This window comes from Colias croceus, chromosome 25 (genome assembly GCF_905220415.1).
Source record: "Colias croceus chromosome 25, ilColCroc2.1".
NCBI classification, from domain to species: Eukaryota; Metazoa; Arthropoda; class Insecta; order Lepidoptera; family Pieridae; genus Colias; species Colias croceus.
The window spans coordinates 6897388-6914433 of NC_059561.1; the positions used below are offsets into that span (position 1 = coordinate 6897388).

A 17046-nucleotide genomic window follows, 5' to 3' on the forward strand; every position below is an offset into this window, starting at 1 on the left:
ATCTCAAAAATTTATAAAAAATACCGCAAAAAATCCACCAAATTTAATAAACCGGTACATCAATCACCGGATTACCGGTTATTACCTGTAATCAACCGCAACCGGGTACCCGGGTACACCCGGATACACCCTGATCCCGGAACGGATCAGCACTAATGAGCATTGTAATTACGAAAACGTCATATAATTGTGGATGTAGAAATTTCAAGAACAGCCGAAATTTTAGATAAAATAAAATAATAGTAAGTATATTATTATTATTATCGCGGTCTACTGGACGGGTTTTGATGAAATTTTACAGGAATATAGATCATCAGAATAATACAAAAGCTACAGAAATACTTACTTGATATGGCACGCGGGTTCGATCGCGGTAGCTCTTTCGAGCGCGCAGCACTGCTAGTAATCTTGTATCGTTTAAATTTAAGCTTTCTGAAACTCGTAAAAATGTACCTAATGTACCTTTCTAAGAGTAAAATAATGTTGCTCGTAGTTTTTGAGTTTAACAAAAAAAAAAAATCTGCTCTCTTTTAAGTTTATCAACATTATTATTTTATATCACATCTAGAAATCTATTGCTTTGTACCGCGATAATGATGAAGTGAATTTGTCGCTTATGAAAATATTATTAATGTTAAAACTGGGTTAATTGGTAATTTCATTGTGTACGGTGCAGTGCATTATTATTATTAGTACATAAATATTAATTATCATTAAAATTAAAATATATATATAGAGAATTTTGCAAACGCGGAAGTAAAATAATGGTATACGTGTTTATCGATAAATTTATGAATTTGAATTTATTTTGTGTTATGGAATAAAAGCATAATGTAAAATTTAACTTTAGTCATTTAAATGGTGATACTACTTATAATAATAGATGTTACAGTTCTTTGGCATATTATGATAATATACATCTACGTACAGTTACTTACATATTTTGTAAAATTAAATTGTAATACTGAAATGATTTAAAAGAGCAACTATGGAGTTTCTTGCCGATTCTTCTCCATAGATTCTGCTTTCCGAATTGGTGGTAAATGTTAAAAATATGTATTGACGTTTCAAAAGTGCTTCTCGGAGAAGTCTAATTGAATAAATAAATGTTTGAGTTTGAGTTTGAGTTAATTAGTTATCTTCTAGGTACCTAAAGTATAATAGAATGAATCGCCAAATGTGTAAATAAGAGCAAAACTTGAGAACGGCTCGACCAATTCGTTAATTTTTTTAACGTTAAGACACAAGGAGGGTTCTGACGGAGCGAAAACAGGAAAACGGGACAATAGGGCAAATGTAAGTCTTTTAGGGCAGCTATTTATAAATATAAATATGTATATATGTTAGGTAGTTACAATAAAAGAAGCTAAAAAATCTTCATTAATTATGACGTCAAAAGGGCATAATTAAACTTTGAGTGTCACAAAGTGCCCAAACCAAACAGTTACATAGTACATACATATTTATTACATTATGAGCCATGATTCCAACCCATAAGTAACCAAAAATAAGTAAATAACCCGCATTATAAACCAGTTAAAAGTTATATTTCCCAATCAAAACGTTGCCGCAACAACAAAATTTTCAGTATTAAATGCGAATCTAATTTATTATGATTGAATAAACCGCTTGTTTTCAGTGGAAATTAAATTGAATTTATCACGTCTGTGACCGGTAAACGTTTTGATTAAATCGCGCAAAACTTCATACATGTCGCGTATAATTGATGTGCAAATCTGTTTATATCAACATGTATTAAGATTTATCATACCCATTCTTTTTATTATTTAAACTAAGGCTGAAGCGCTTACTTTGCGTGATGGATAAATGAAAAATAATCCATCTATTATACTTATAAAATACCAATATATTACAAATACGAATTAAATTAATAGATGCCACGTGAATTCAGCAAAAGCCTATATATAATACAGTTATGCAAGTCAATTCTCAAATTTTACCAAAAAGCTTGTTTAGCGATAATATTTTCCTTATTCTAAGATAACGAGAATTATATACTTTCTCTTTGCCAGGCAACTTATAACTTCAGATAGTTTTGATCAACAACTATGAGAATTACACTTTCTTTTTGCTATGAGAGAAACGAAAGGATTAAAAAAGAGATGGGTAATATGATGATTTCTATACATATATATTATCGCATGTAAGCAAGGTGCTTTGTTATAGAATGTATAGCTTTATCAATGTGCACTGCTATGTTATAAAGAATCTAACTTTAGAAAAGACATCTCAATAACAAATACTGACCCAAATGATCACGCAGCTTATTCCCATTATATCTTTTTTCATTTACTCTGTTATATAATATTATAAATTAGAATAAGAAAACACAATCCAAATTTAAATTCAATATTAAATAACGCTTCAAACATACATGATTTCTTTTATTAATACATAGAAGTAGTAGTAATAAAACTCACTACTACCTATACGATTGTTCTTTCCCGTAGTTTCCCGTACAAAATTCTCAGAACAAACACAATCGAAACAAGGAATACTATCTCCCCAGTATCGTGCTCTTGTACAAAGTTCATAGTTACATTATAATTTAGAATTCAAATGTGCTGTGCTCATACCGAGTTCACAAAACACCTGTAATTTTAGCATAATGCCGCAGTTTCGCCTAAAATTGTGAAAATGGCGACAATTTATCGTAGTAACACTGTAATTCATTCCTGGGCTATTCAGTAAATAATAAATGTGCAATATGAAAAGATATTAGACGATAAAATTATAGTGTGAAGTTCTTTGTTTATATTTGCTAGGATTCCGAGTTCTGGGAAGAGGCAATTAAATATGAAAAGGGTCTTTCAGTACTTAGTATTGCTTGAAGAAGCTTAAATTAAAAGCTTATCTACTACGAGTACCAACTTACTTATTATCCTTATAGAATTTTTACATTTAAGGGCCGATTTTTCAATGCCCAGATAAACAGCTAGATAGACTTTATTCTTCAGTTAACAAAATATTCAATTTTTCAATAGACGAATAGGACTTATCTATCGAATAACTACGTTATTTGACGAATAAATCTATCTGCCGCTCCAACGGCCAGATAGCGTGCTATTCGACGAATAAGGGCCGATTTTTCAATCCCGAGATAAACAGTCTAATAACTACCCCTCGAATAGATTTATTCAATTGTTTATCTAACTCATAACGGCTCGCCTATTTTTCAATCGTGATTTATTTGATGAATAACTATCTGACCAAATATTTCCATATTGGCAGCTCTGCTCTTGGAGTGGCGAAACAAACATATTAAATTAGTCAGGTTAGAGCGGGATAGAGTCAACTTGCAATATGTCAACAACCGTCATTATGACTCACGTCAGGAGTGCATTTTAAGTTTATCTTGTGTTCTATGATTGTTGATTATTGTTTTGATTCGAGTAAAGAGTTTTGATTAAATTTGTGTTAAAATTTATATATTTTACGATGGAAACGACATAACGGCAGCGTCCGGCAAATTTTCAATGGCATGATCATCAGTAGGTACTATCAAAAACATCAATTTCAATATGATTTTAATTGATAATTATTTTATAGAAAGAGGCTTTATTGTAAAAATTCTACGCTCTATGTTATTACATACGAAAATATCCCAAATTTGACGCGTCAGTTGTCAACTCAAACGTCTAATCGTCGAATAGCACGCTATCTGGCCGTTGGAGCAGCAGATAGATTTATTCCTCAAATAACGTAGTTATTCGATAGATAAGTCCTATTCGTCTATTGAAAAATTGAATATTTTGTTAACTGAAGAATAAAGTCAATCTAGCTGTTTATCTGGGCATTGAAAAATCGGCCCTTAGTTTCACTAAAGACGAATCTCAATATTTCATCTATCTACTTACACCTCAGGTGCATTTAATTTCTTTATTAATAGAAATAAATTGAAAATACACACACGTTCTAACTTATTAGACATTTTTTCTTTATAAGACAAGAATACAATCTACTTCGCAACTGGTTTCCAAGAAATATTATTCAATCCATGGAACTGCCTCTTCAAGTTCTGACCATCAGCCCACTTGGAGTCCAGGTAGCTATCATCTTCGTCTTGCTCCAGCTTCTTCCACTCCTCTTGTTTCCTGTACGCTTGCAGCATCAGCTGTTTCCTTTCATCTTCTGTTAAAACTGGCTCTCTGCCTGGAGCGCCTTCAGAAGAACTGCACAGCTTCACTGTTACTTTAGTTTTATCGTTCTTACCTAAAAGATGTTGATTGTGTTAAAAAATATTTTCTCATTATATACTTATGAAGAACAAATTACAAGAATACAAAATAAGACATTTAAAACTGAAACACAGTGTAAAGTCGGTAACTGAATAACGTCAGGTAGTTAAGGTCAACTAAACTTCACTGCTCTGGAAGAATTCCCATAAAAAAACAATTTGCAAGAAAAAAAGATGCATAAACTGACATACAGTGATGTTTATATAAAGTACAAAGAGCAAGAAATTTTGTTAAAGAGCATTTCCAAGGTGCTCTGCCATTTCTATATAGAATTTAACATAAGAAAAGACATCTTAATAACAAATACTGACCCAAATGATCACACAGCATATTCCCACTGATCAATTTCTTTCCACACGCCCAGAGACAAGCCCTTGCTGGGTCTATCACTTCATTAGCCGCCTGGGTTCCTGTCAGATCCTCTACATTATCCAGCTCCATTCGCACAGGATCATGTGGTGGTAGACCAGCTGGGAAGACAATTTTGGTAGCACCACGAAGTTCTTCTAGCGCTCGTGCTACGTCCTTTTGAGTCATACATTTTCTTAGATCCACCTGTATGGGGAAAATGTTTTGTTTTCAATATTATATTTATATCTAATATTTCAAATGAACTTTATTTACGGTACCTACTACTAGTCGATTTATTTGTAGTTTTGAAAACAGCAGATACGTATTGAAAATTATTATTTGGTCAATTGCCAAAAATATTTATAAAACTGTTTACTTCCTATAAAACTACATGCTTAACGACGCCAATTGAAAGATATTGAAACATATACACTCGGCGTCACAAAAATCGCACCTCTATAAGAATTTCCTTCGAAGTCATTTTAACCCTATTAATCAATGGTAGACATATGACTATAAGGTATCATTGGAAAGGCAATTTATTTAAATTTCAGAATAAATCAATAGATTTGGTTTTTAGTTTATCAGGGAATAAAAAAAACCAAGCTAATACAAATGATTAAAAAGTTAAATTTTATTTTATCAGCAAAAATTACAACAAAGTCCTTATAAACAACTTAAAACCTAGTGTTACCCCCCCTAGCCCTGATGACTGCCTTCATGCGTTCTGTCATGGACCTAATTAATGTGACAACAGTCTCTTGAGGAATGTTCTCCCATTCTGCAACGACGGCATCTTGGAGGTCTTGGAGAGTGGTAGGGGCAGGATCACGTGCCCGTACTCGCCGTTTCAATTCATCCCAAAGGTGCTCAATAGGGTTCAGGTCTGGACTTCGCGCCGGCCAGCGCATAACAGGGATCCCAACTTCTTGCAGGTAGTCTCTTACAATTAAAGCGGTGTGACAGCGGGCGTTATCGTGCATTAACGTGAACCCACTGCCAACAAAACCCGCATAAGGGACAACCTGCTCCTCTAAGATCTCTGTTATGTACCGAGGAGCAGTCAGTGACCCTTGCCCGCGAGCACTTCCAGTCCGAGAAACACACACAAGGTTCGTTTTGCCGTCGATTGACATGCCGCCCCAGAACATGCACGAACCACCCCTGTATTCCACTGTCTCTTGAATACAGGCTTGTGCGAATCGTTCCCCTTGCCTCCTGTACACTCTTCGACGTCTGTCGTTGCAGAAAAGACAAACTCTCGTCTCATCCGAGAAGAGCACAGCCCTCCATTGGTCTATTGTCCAATCCACATGGTCACGGGCAAATTGCAACCGGTCTCTCCTATGCTGTGCAGTCAATTTTGGCCCTGTAGCAGCCCTGTGAGCTGCAATTTTCTTCTCCCGCATTCTTCTTCTAATCGTGGAGACGCTTACAGACGTTCTGCGAGCTGATCGCAGTTGTTGTTGCAGCTCAACAGCATTGGAGAACCGATTACGTAAAGACGTCGAAACAATGAAGCGATCGTCTCTTTCGGATGTGCACCGTTGTCTTCCAGATCCACGTCTTCGGATATAGCCACCAGTCTCTTGGAAGCGTTGGAACACTCGTCGAACGGAAAAACGACTCAAGTTCAGTTGTCGAGCAACATCACATTGGCGCATCCCTGATTGCAGTAGTGCAATGACTTGAGCGGCTTCATCTGCAGTGGTATCCATCTTCTGGGGTATTTTTCTTACTGTAGCTGTTCACGTGTGTTCACTTCAAAGGTTGAATAGCGAATGACAGACATTTAACCCGGGTCGCCCGTTTTATACCCTTGTAAGGAGGTGTAATTAGTGACCGTTGTAATGCGTATTTTGACAACATTTTTTTTAACGTTAGTGCTAATGAGATCTGCTGTGTTTAGGAATTCTATCTATTGTTAATTTAAAGGTCGTTAAATATACTTTCAATAGATACCAATATTGATTGGGTTTAATGTATTCGTTGCTGGCGGGACATGCTTGAAACTTATTTTCGAAGAGGTGCGATTTTTGTGACGCCGAGTTTATTACGCATTTCACAATCCAGTAAATACTTATTTTTCTAAACTTCACTCACATGTTTCTTACTAATAGTCTCTTTAGCAAACTCAGCAGCCTTTTTCAGCACCTCTTGAAGGTTCGGTGGAGGCGCGAGACCACATCGACGACCCATGTCGTCTTTCGCTTCTATATAACCTTGTGGAGCACAGCGTTTAGCCCAAGGATCTTCCAGTTTCAATTCTTTAATCTAAATATACAAAAAACTACCTATATTAAAACTAGAATCACGTCGACTATGAGCTAAGCTATTATGAAAATGTTTATTAGTATGAAAATTAGGAGAAGCCTTTTTTCAAATTTGGACCTACACTTGGAAAATATGTATGAACCTAAATACTGTGGTAAATATATCAATCTTCTATTACGAATTTAAATCGATACATTCTTGCTAGACATCCAGCGAAGTAGACACTGGTCAGTCACTAAAATATAGGCTTATTGAAGTAAACAAGCAATTTAACTATTAATAACCAGCCTGGCTCAGGGAGCATGTATTCTGCGCCAGATGGTATGGGTCGTTCCCTTCTAATTGTGCTATAAACAGAGTTGTTTTCTACAGCCTTGCTACAACGTGTTAATTCAGCAGTTTAAAAATAGAGATAAGACTAATTTTGAAAGGTTAAAGAAATATAAGATGAAAGTAAACTTTAAACAATGTAAATAATATGACAACAGGTTTTAAGCACAGGAATTTAGGACAAATAGATAATTAAGTAGGTAGTTGAAAATATGATGTGTGCATTGTTTAGTTTTTATTCGACTTCAATAAAGGAGCAGGTTCTCAATTCATCAGATTCTTTTAAAGCTAAATATCTATTATTAAGTTCTTCTTACTTGTTCATCAGTCAAGCCTTGCATTTCGGTTGGCAAAAACGTCCCATGCGTCCACAGTTCTTCAAATTCATAGCAAATCCTGCTAACTTTAAGTCTTCCATTGAATATAGCAACAATATCCTTAACCACATCATCGACTTGATTATTTACATTTGTTTCATATAGAAACTGGTTTTCATCACCTCTTTTTACTAGAAGAATCACCATTTTTTCTCTTCCTGTATTTGACAACGTTGAAAAATGTATTTTATACGAATTTAGCTATTATTGATATAACAACGGTTGCTATGGTAGCAGAAGTAGCGTTGCCATGGCAACGTTAAGTTGAGCCGGGATTAGAGAAGTAAAGATAATAAAGAAAAAAATATAACAGTAATGATAACAATACGAGATTCGCTAAAAGAAGTCAGAAGGTTTTTACAAAAACGTCGCAAATTTTTATATCATTTTATCTACAAGTCACTAGGTATATTCGTAGTTTCGCTCTTATTATCTTTTATTATACTTGAAAAAAAGTATATATACATATGAAAACAGCAGTTAAAGCGATATAAAAAGATGTATTTAATTAAAAAATGTATTAGCAGCTGATTATATTCATTAATTAACACAGAATAAACAAGCGAGCTGAAAGAGAAACATGGGTATTAATAATAAATAAATTTTAATGTGCTACTTTGAAAGGTAAAAATCAGCTTTTGAACATCTGTATTCACGAACAGCTGTATGTAATCGAGAGCTCTTCGCAAATATTGAAATAAAAGTGATTATACGTTTTTAATACGGCTGAAAATGCAAATTCGATAATTCAATATTTACTGAAAAAGTTTGGATAAATACAGTTTCGTTTGATTAATGCATACAAGCTTTTGAGTTGATTTCAACTTGTCAACTGGGTTACATTTTTCCAGGTCATTTATTAATACGTCTGGGTCATTTATTGTTTAGAAATAGTAATCTAGAAATTATAGAAGAATATACTTAATAATTATAGCTCGTATTCCTATCTAAAAGGCCGGCAACACACTCACAATGTCCCCGGCGTTGTGGGTGCTCATGGACGACGCTGACCGCTTACCATCCGGCGTTGCGTCTGCTCCGTTGCCTCCTTTCTCATAAAAAAAAATTATGGATGATATTAATACTAAACTAAATGTGGTTTAAACTAAGCATGTTAAGACATTCCATTTAAATCTTTAGTTGACACATTCTACTGAACTTAAACGAGACAGAAAATGAATGAATTCCTAATAACTTAACAACCTATATCAGAATTGAATATTTTAAATGACAACAGCAATCTACTCATCACGACGCCACCCGGGATAAAAACAAAAATATAGCCTATGTCTCTCATGTATAATGTAGGTACGCACTTTCCCTCTGTTAAAATCGGTTCAGTACGTTATAACCTTGTTATAACCATTGAGATAATATTAATATGGAGACGATACCGCCTACATCACTTATGTTCCACTCAACATACGTCATGTGGCGTAACTGCACTCAGTCGCTTGCTCGCTCATTGGCGCGAACGTCACGCTCATTTTTTATTTGTTTTAAAGTGAAACGCATCAAATATGCCTACGTGTGTGTTACGATATTGCACAAATAATACAAAGAATACGGAAAAGTGCAAACGAATAACTTTTCATCAGTAAGTAACTAGATAATAATTTTTAAAACTTAGTTAGAGCAAAATTTTTGGCGGGCGACATTTTGTCATAGATTAAAAATTTAAGATATGACATTGGGCATGAAATAAGTGTTGTTAGTAATATTTGCTGGCGTATATTTTTATAGTATAAAATAATAATTTTACATATTTAGAAAAGCATAGACTGGTTGTTAATTGAAAAAAGGTGAAATCATGAAATATGAAAATCAATTACTCAATCACCAATTTTTTTTTGTTAATTGATTTTAATCAAGTTTTTAATTGATATTGTATAAGCTACTGACTTGAACGTGTAATTGAATTATTATTTATTTATCTGCACTAATATTATAAAGAGGAAAACTTTGTTTGTTTGTTTGATTGTAATTAATAGGCTCATAAACTACTGGACCGATTTTGATGAAAAGAGAATGCCCATTTTTGGTACTGGTTTTTCTCATGCTTCAAGACAACAATACTATTAAAAAAAATCTCGGCAATTTAGAGGCCTTCTTACCATCGGAAAATATATTTTGAACAGGGAATGTTTTGTAAAATCTAATAAGACATGTAATTGTTTAGATCCGTTATTATAGATTTAGTGTCCATTACCGGTTACCATGGTAACCAAGCGGTAACTTATTACATTTACTATGGTAAATAGCTAAATGTATTAATATCGATTATTGTTTTCATTGAATTACAAAAAAAATCAATTAACATAAAATCACTCTTTAAGGTATTGTTTATACACTGTAGGTTGTTTTAACAAAGATAGTGAAGTAAAATAATATAAATATGTATATATAAAAAAAATATTATTATGACATAGCCTGGTAGGTAACCAGTTATTTCTTATTTGTTTCTTTCTTCGAATATGTAGTGAAAAAATGATTCAAACAACAACAGCAACAACAACATGTAATCCGAATAAAAACTCAATTGGCATTTTTTAAGTATATATTTAGGTTTTCTTGAAATCCGTCCCGGAAGATTTCTGGTGCCTACCTACACTAGCCGATGAACAGATAGACTTTGTCTGAAAGCATAAGCTCTACGCATAGATTAAAATATATGTTAATCGAAAATAACCTTTGGACGATAAAATGTTACCTAAATCACACATAAACCTAACTAAATCGGGGTTATTTAAGTTTTGAGGTTATTTCACATTTTTCTCAATATCTTGAAAACCCCTGTTTTTATCACAAAAAAATCAATTGGTAAAAATCTTTTGAATATCGAAGAACCCTCCAAAACCACTCTGGCATTGACGCAACACTGTACTGTGGTCCATACTTTCATGGGCATTCTCCTTTGGCACAGACAATCTTAAGACCCTGAGAAAGAACATAGGCTACTTTTTATTGCGAAATATGTGCCACGGGCGAAGCCGGGGCGGACCGCTAGTTCAGAGATAAGTAATTAATATTTTTTCTATTCAAGGTTTCCATGTCTGGGCCGTGAAGAAAGGGAAAAATTATTTTTTTTCTAAAAAAGGCTCAATTTGTAAGAAATAAAACTTCCCATAGCCCTGACTGAACCTAAAACACGAAAAAAATTAAATTATTCCATATGACGTCACTATTTACATCATCCTATATTATATTCCAGATATTGTTAGCCCCGCGTAGTAAAGTCAGTTTATACCTAAAATAAATATTAAGTAAGTACAAAGACATCGCATAATCTATGACTGTCTAGCCGTCATTCGCGCGCCCCGCGCCGCCTCGCTTGGCGCACAGATTTTGTTCGTGGTGTCTGCTCCATATTAATATTATCTCAATGGTTATAACACACATTTCAGTTTAATATATACATACATCTGTTTCACTGATCAATTTTCTTTAAGGACAAGTAAGTGATCAGCATTGTGTCAGGTCAGACCTTGTTTTTTCTTAATCTCCACTAGGTATCCAACCCAGGACCCCTCGAATCTACGCTCACGCGTTAACCACTGTACCAAGGAGGCGGTTAATACATTATATATAACTATTACTAGCCAACGTTATATCCAACCCTATTTACCTATATTATATAGAAGTCTGACCCGTCTTAAGGAAACCACATCGGGTACCGCAAGTCCACTCATACGAAAGTTCTCAGAAAGCACTGGTTCATTAATATTACATAGCCAGTTAAATTTCCTAGAGCTAACAACTTCTAATACGTAATTACTTTAATAACCTCATAGTAAATTTACTAAAATTTTGATTATTAATTTGTATTAAATATTTTTCGGACGAGGTTAATAAATTGGCTAATCACAACAATACTAAATACTAGTGACTTCTTAAATCAAAAATAATAACTCTAAATTAATTGACATCATAATTGACATAATATTATTTATTTATAATCATTTCATTACTATAATTTTGCACTGTACCTATTAAAATAAGATTGAGATCTTATGTTGTGTGACGTAATATTGTATAATGTAATTTACAATTTAAAAGATATTTGCACGCTCAACTACGAGCAGAATGTCTAAGAACCTATAAAATATGTACCTCAGCTATGTAACTACATTCAGTAAATAAAGGCAATTTGAATTTGAATTTTTTGAATTCAAATCAACTCTACAAATAAATTACAAATACGTCCTCAATACGTCCTTCGTTTTTAAAAACATATTCATATAATATCAGGGATATTGTAAGGTCATACGTCTGATCAATGATGCCAAAGATATCTAAGATATGTCTATCTAAATTCTGGGATTTATTTTACTTTATTTGGCGTAACAAAGGCGTATATTTTCTCAAAAGTTTACAAAAATAATCACTTAAAGATTAAATAGAATTTAATTTAATAAATGATTAGCTTGACTTAACAAAATAACCATTAACCATATAATTATAGGATAATTTTAAGTACCCTTTACTTTACTTCTAACAAATTTATCATCTTATCAGTGAACTCAGAGTGGCCGCGGACAGAACATTATCCGAACCAATGAATTTTCGTACATTATATAGGGTACATTAGGCTCCGCTATTTGTGGCTAGCTAAATGTTTACTCGATGTTGTATACACATGTTTATTTATACCTATATACTTGGTTTACTTTTACAGATATTTCTCACAAATAGATTTCGCGCGATCTTAGTAAAGTGTTGAAAATTGAACATATTTATTTGAAAATATTTGCACATGTATTACGTCCAAAATAAATTATTTGTATTACGTTGTACAATACGATCTTAGTAAAGTGTTGAATATTGAACATATTTATTTGAAAGTAGGTATATTTGCAGTTGCATTAAGTGCAAAATGAATAATTTGTATTATTACGTTGTACAATAACAAAATGTGACCTTTTAGAATGTCTGATTATTAAAAAGTGTACTGTTATTGAATTAAATGAATGTTAAAACATTGAGCACATTTAAATGAAAAGCTTTTTAAAATTAATTAAGCTAACTCTAGCTCTATGTTCGTTTCATGTAAATGCACCGTGACGTCACTATATCTTATCTTAAAACCTCATCAATCATTTAAATAACACCCCCTAAACGACCTTTCTAACTAACTATTCTCTTCCAGATACCCGGTCGCTGCGCACACCGACATGGCCACGACATATCTACTGAGGACCCCGAATTGGCTGACACATACCACGACAACACCACACACCATGGAAAAGTGAGTATTATAATAAAGCGGCTTTATGCTCTTCGCAATCGAGTGTTGGGCCAATAAATGATCGTCTATATTTGCCGCCATCACGGCGATTATGAATTAACATCTACAATGGCGGCCGATCATAGGCATAGGCCCTCTACACTATCGTGATTGCCTCTACTTGCCCAATGTCATGCCATGGGAATATGATGTTTCATCGCGGCAAAAAATATATTTTTTTACAATCTCTAGCCTACTAACTGATAAAAAATCATATTATAAAATCGCTCCGTTGCAGCCGCGGCGTGAAAGGTAGACAAACAAACATACGGTACCTACTTTTTTATTAATAATATTAGAAAAGGGATTGGCAAGGCTTAAAATGAATCACAGAGTATTAAATGTTTAAGTAATTTGGTCATAAATACATTTATGTTACGTTCGAAGTAATTTTAAAAACTAGATAATTTTAATGTTAATGAAATTTCATACTATTGAACGATACAGGTGCCTATGAGGGTTGAAGCCAATTTAACGCGTAGGTGGATACCTACTTCATCATCATCATCATCAACCCATATACGTTTCAACTGTAAGGACACGAGCTTCCTATAAGGGTTCAGGCCATAATAACCTACCCTTGAGGAAATGCCGCCGCCCGCCGCGGCCGGTTTCGTCGTTCTATTATATATATATATGTTATAATTTAGTCAAAATAAACATATTATTTTTATTTGTTTTTGTTTTCATTTCTTTTCCTTACCATTATTATTTTAATTTTGTCCATCCTTAATAAAAAAATTACTTAAAAACCCTCACATAATACCTATTATTATCATAAAATTATTATCTAATACATTCACCACTAAATGTTTCTCTCAAAACCATTGTACCATCTCCTAGAGCTAGTATACTATTCATCTTGCCAACGAACGTTAAATCCTTTCAAAATAAGCAAGTTATTAAGTTAACTTACATTACATGCTCTCATATCCATTGAACCCATAGAAATCTAAATAACAAGACACTAGAACTGCTATAATATAATTGGTATGAACCGTCTCATCTGGAGCTACTATCGCAGTATTACAATATTTAGGAAATATCATAATACTGTGCTACTATATTAGGGTAAAACAGGGATAGATGCCTTCATACTTTTTGAAATAGCCTCATAATTTTAAAAATATGAATCTTGTACGAACACTTTGTATGAGCTAGGTTAGTTATCTGTTTTAAATCATTATATATATTTTTTATCCTATCATTTATAGATAACAAGCTTTCCGCCAGTGGCTTCGCCCGCGTTTTCAAAGAAAAACCCGCATAGTTCCCGTTCCCGTGGGATTTCCGGGATAAAACCTAGCCTATGTTACTCGTGGATAATGTAGCTTTCGAATGGTGAAAGAATTTTTAAAACCGGTCCAATAGTTTATGAGCCTATTCATTACAATCAAACAAACAAACAAACAAAGTTTTCCTTTTTGTAATATTAGTGTAGATGTGTAATAAACATTTTTGTAGAACACTTGATCACTTATTCCTGTTGAACTTTGACTTGATTAAGTGCTATTTCAAGCCGTTAAACAAATAAAAACAGTGGGAGGTTGATAAATTAAACTCGGTAGCGCATGGGCGTTGAAATTTGCATATGTCACTGTAACTTGAGTTTGTGAGGAACTGTGTAAGGCATGAGCGATAGCGGTTTGAATGAATTCTTTGATTTAAAACGAGTTTGAATTAGCCTAATAACGTTTTATTTTTAAAATGTGAGATAGACTTTTTATAAAGCGATTACGTCGATACTGCATAATATATAGTATAGTAGGATAAATAAATATTATAACAAGTAAATACAAAAAAATTTCAAACGTTGTTGTCAGGAGACAATTACAAACTTTTTTAATCTTAACAAATCCACTGTTCTCCGAAACATCAATATTATAAATGTAGGCCCTAATTACTTAGGTATATAAATAAGACTATAACTCAAACAATTGTTTATCTTTAACAAGTGTTAATGCCAAGTATTCGCTACACGCAACTTATACGAATAGATAGACTCTCATAACCAATTAAAAACCGCTATCAGCTTATAACCAGCACTATAACAAACCCTTTGCCGGCTACAGTGATTGTAAATTCAAACTAAGCGCAGTCTATTTTTACCCCCGGTTGGCGCGTCGCGATAATGTGGAGGCTTGTTTATCTTCATTCGGTACTTACTGTGACGTCACATTAAGGGATGACTCGCTTTATAATTAACTAGCGTCCCGCCCGCGGGTTCGTCTGCGTAATTAAAATTCTCGAGGAAATAAATGTTTCATCGTGGTAGCAAATAGCTATAGTCAGTCTCTCAACTATCTTCAGAATAACAATTAGAAGAACAAACACACTTTTACATTAAAAATATTACATAATTAGGATACGTAACTAAATTGTTATAGTCTGACTTAAGTTGGTTGCAAAATTTTCAATTTGATGTTTTTAAAAGCCTTGCAAATTACTTCTTTTTCACTCGTAAATAAATTTCGAACGTAGAAACTAAGATAGAAAAATTATGAATCAACATAACAACAAGACAACAAATTGTATCCTTTATAAATATTCCATATTTACATCGACCTATATCTTACATAACCTTATAAAACCCATCTTATTTACAAGAGACAAAATTAATAATACAATATAAAATATAAAACAACAAAAATCTTGTCTCTACACCCATGATTAAACAAAGAAACAAAAACAAGATCCCGCCTTAAGACTTATTCATCCACGTAAAAGCAACGTTGTTTATAAGAATTTTTATAAAAATAACATTCAGCTTCGAAACAATACATTTTAGCGGAAATAAAAGCAGTTGTTAAGGAATGTGGGACAAAGTAATATGAGGAATGGTACAGTTTTTGTACTGGCTGAAATCGGTTACATGTTCCGTCGGTCGTTCATGGTTAATACGGTAATAAGGTTTTCTTTGGTGTATTTATAGTTGTGTGTTTAATTTTGTATAGATTATTTACTAGCTTCGCTTTGCGGTTTCACCCGCGTGGCTCCGCTCTTGTTGATCTTAGCGTAATGATATATATAGCCTAATAGCCTTCCTCGATAAATGGGCTATCTAAAACCGAAAGGATTTTTCAAATCTGACTGTTCCTGAGATTCGCGCGTTCAAAGAAAGAAACTCTTCAGCTTTATAACATTAGTATAGATTGTAGGTATTTAGTAATAAGCACTTTTGCCGATTCATTATAGTGGTAAATTAATCCTATTAATTCTAATAATATTCCTAGTATTATAAAAGCTATGAATCAATTATTTATTCGTAGTAGGTATTAATGTGAAAGTTTGTAGGACTGGATGTTTGTTACTCTATAATGCAAACATTTTGTAGGTAATATAAAGTCTGAATTAACTTTTAACTATGTTCTACATGAGTGGAGCCACGGGCTGCAGCTAGTATTAAAAGTATATATAAATCATCAATCTAAGACACACTACACTTTCGAAGACTATTCCAAGAATACAATGTTAGTTTACAAGTTTAATGTTTATATTTTTTGGTTGGTTACAATATTGTATTCACTGAAAAGTGCTTCATATTGGTTGAAATGGTTGTTAAATCATCTCAATAGATGGCGCGCGGTGTGTCCCTTAAGACACATAAAACTGAAAGGATAGAATAAATTCGATTGCTCAGGCGGGTCACGACTCACGAGTGGTTGAGTTGGTTAGGCATCCGCCCCGGAATGGCGTGAAGGATGCGGGTTCAAGTCCCGCCTCGTGATCGAATTTTTTCTATTCTTTATAAATTTATAAGTTTAATATTTATTATTTAAATATTAATAAAGACTTTATAAACTTCAAGAGAAAATAGTAAATTAGTTTATTAATATTCTTTCACATTAAGAGACGGATAACAAGTTCTTCTATTTTAAAACTTATTACATACTAGTGGTCCGCCCCGGCTTCGCCCGTGGTACATATTTCGCAATAAAAGGTAGCCTATGTCCTTTCTCGGGTATCAAAATATCTCCATACCAAATTTCATGCAAATTGGTTCAGTAGTTTAGGCGTGATTGAGTAACAGACAGACAGACAGAGTTACTTTCGCATTTATAATATTAGTAAGGATTTTAAAAGTACTCTGACATAATTTCAATGGAATGATGTGAAGCGAGTTTACAAATTCAATGCTCACTAAATAAATATTAATTAGGACGCCATTACA

General features: G+C 33.5%; 2 protein-coding genes across 2 annotated transcripts in view; one reads left to right on the top strand and one right to left on the bottom strand.

Moving 5' to 3' along the window:
• The window catches only part of LOC123703255 (protein madd-4-like), a 157709-nt gene that overhangs the window by 77980 nt on the left and 62683 nt on the right, over positions 1–17046 (top strand). The window contains exon 3 of the mRNA XM_045651199.1: positions 12738–12836. Within this exon, the coding sequence (XP_045507155.1) occupies positions 12738–12836 (99 nt within the window). The remainder of the gene's footprint in view (positions 1–12737; positions 12837–17046) is intronic.
• On the bottom strand, positions 3849–7771 carry LOC123703259 (cilia- and flagella-associated protein 298-A). Its single transcript, XM_045651205.1, has 4 exons — positions 7532–7771; positions 6714–6884; positions 4571–4814; positions 3849–4233 (listed from the first exon to the last, which is right to left on the bottom strand). Exons 1-4 carry the CDS (start codon positions 7736–7738, stop codon positions 3980–3982), a joined length of 876 nt encoding a protein of 291 aa, XP_045507161.1. The 5' UTR covers positions 7739–7771; the 3' UTR covers positions 3849–3979.

Excerpts from the sequence above, each read along its gene's own strand:
- LOC123703259 (XM_045651205.1), bottom strand. The coding sequence starts at position 7,738 with ATGGTGATTCTTCTAGTAAAAAGAGGTGATGAAAACCAGTTTCTATAT. Across the intron at positions 6,885-7,531 it reads AAGGCTTGACTGATGAACAA|ATTAAAGAATTGAAACTGGA; the intron begins GTAAGAAGAACT and ends TTGTATATTTAG. Across the intron at positions 4,234-4,570 it reads TATGCTGTGTGATCATTTGG|GTAAGAACGATAAAACTAAA; the intron begins GTCAGTATTTGT and ends AACATCTTTTAG.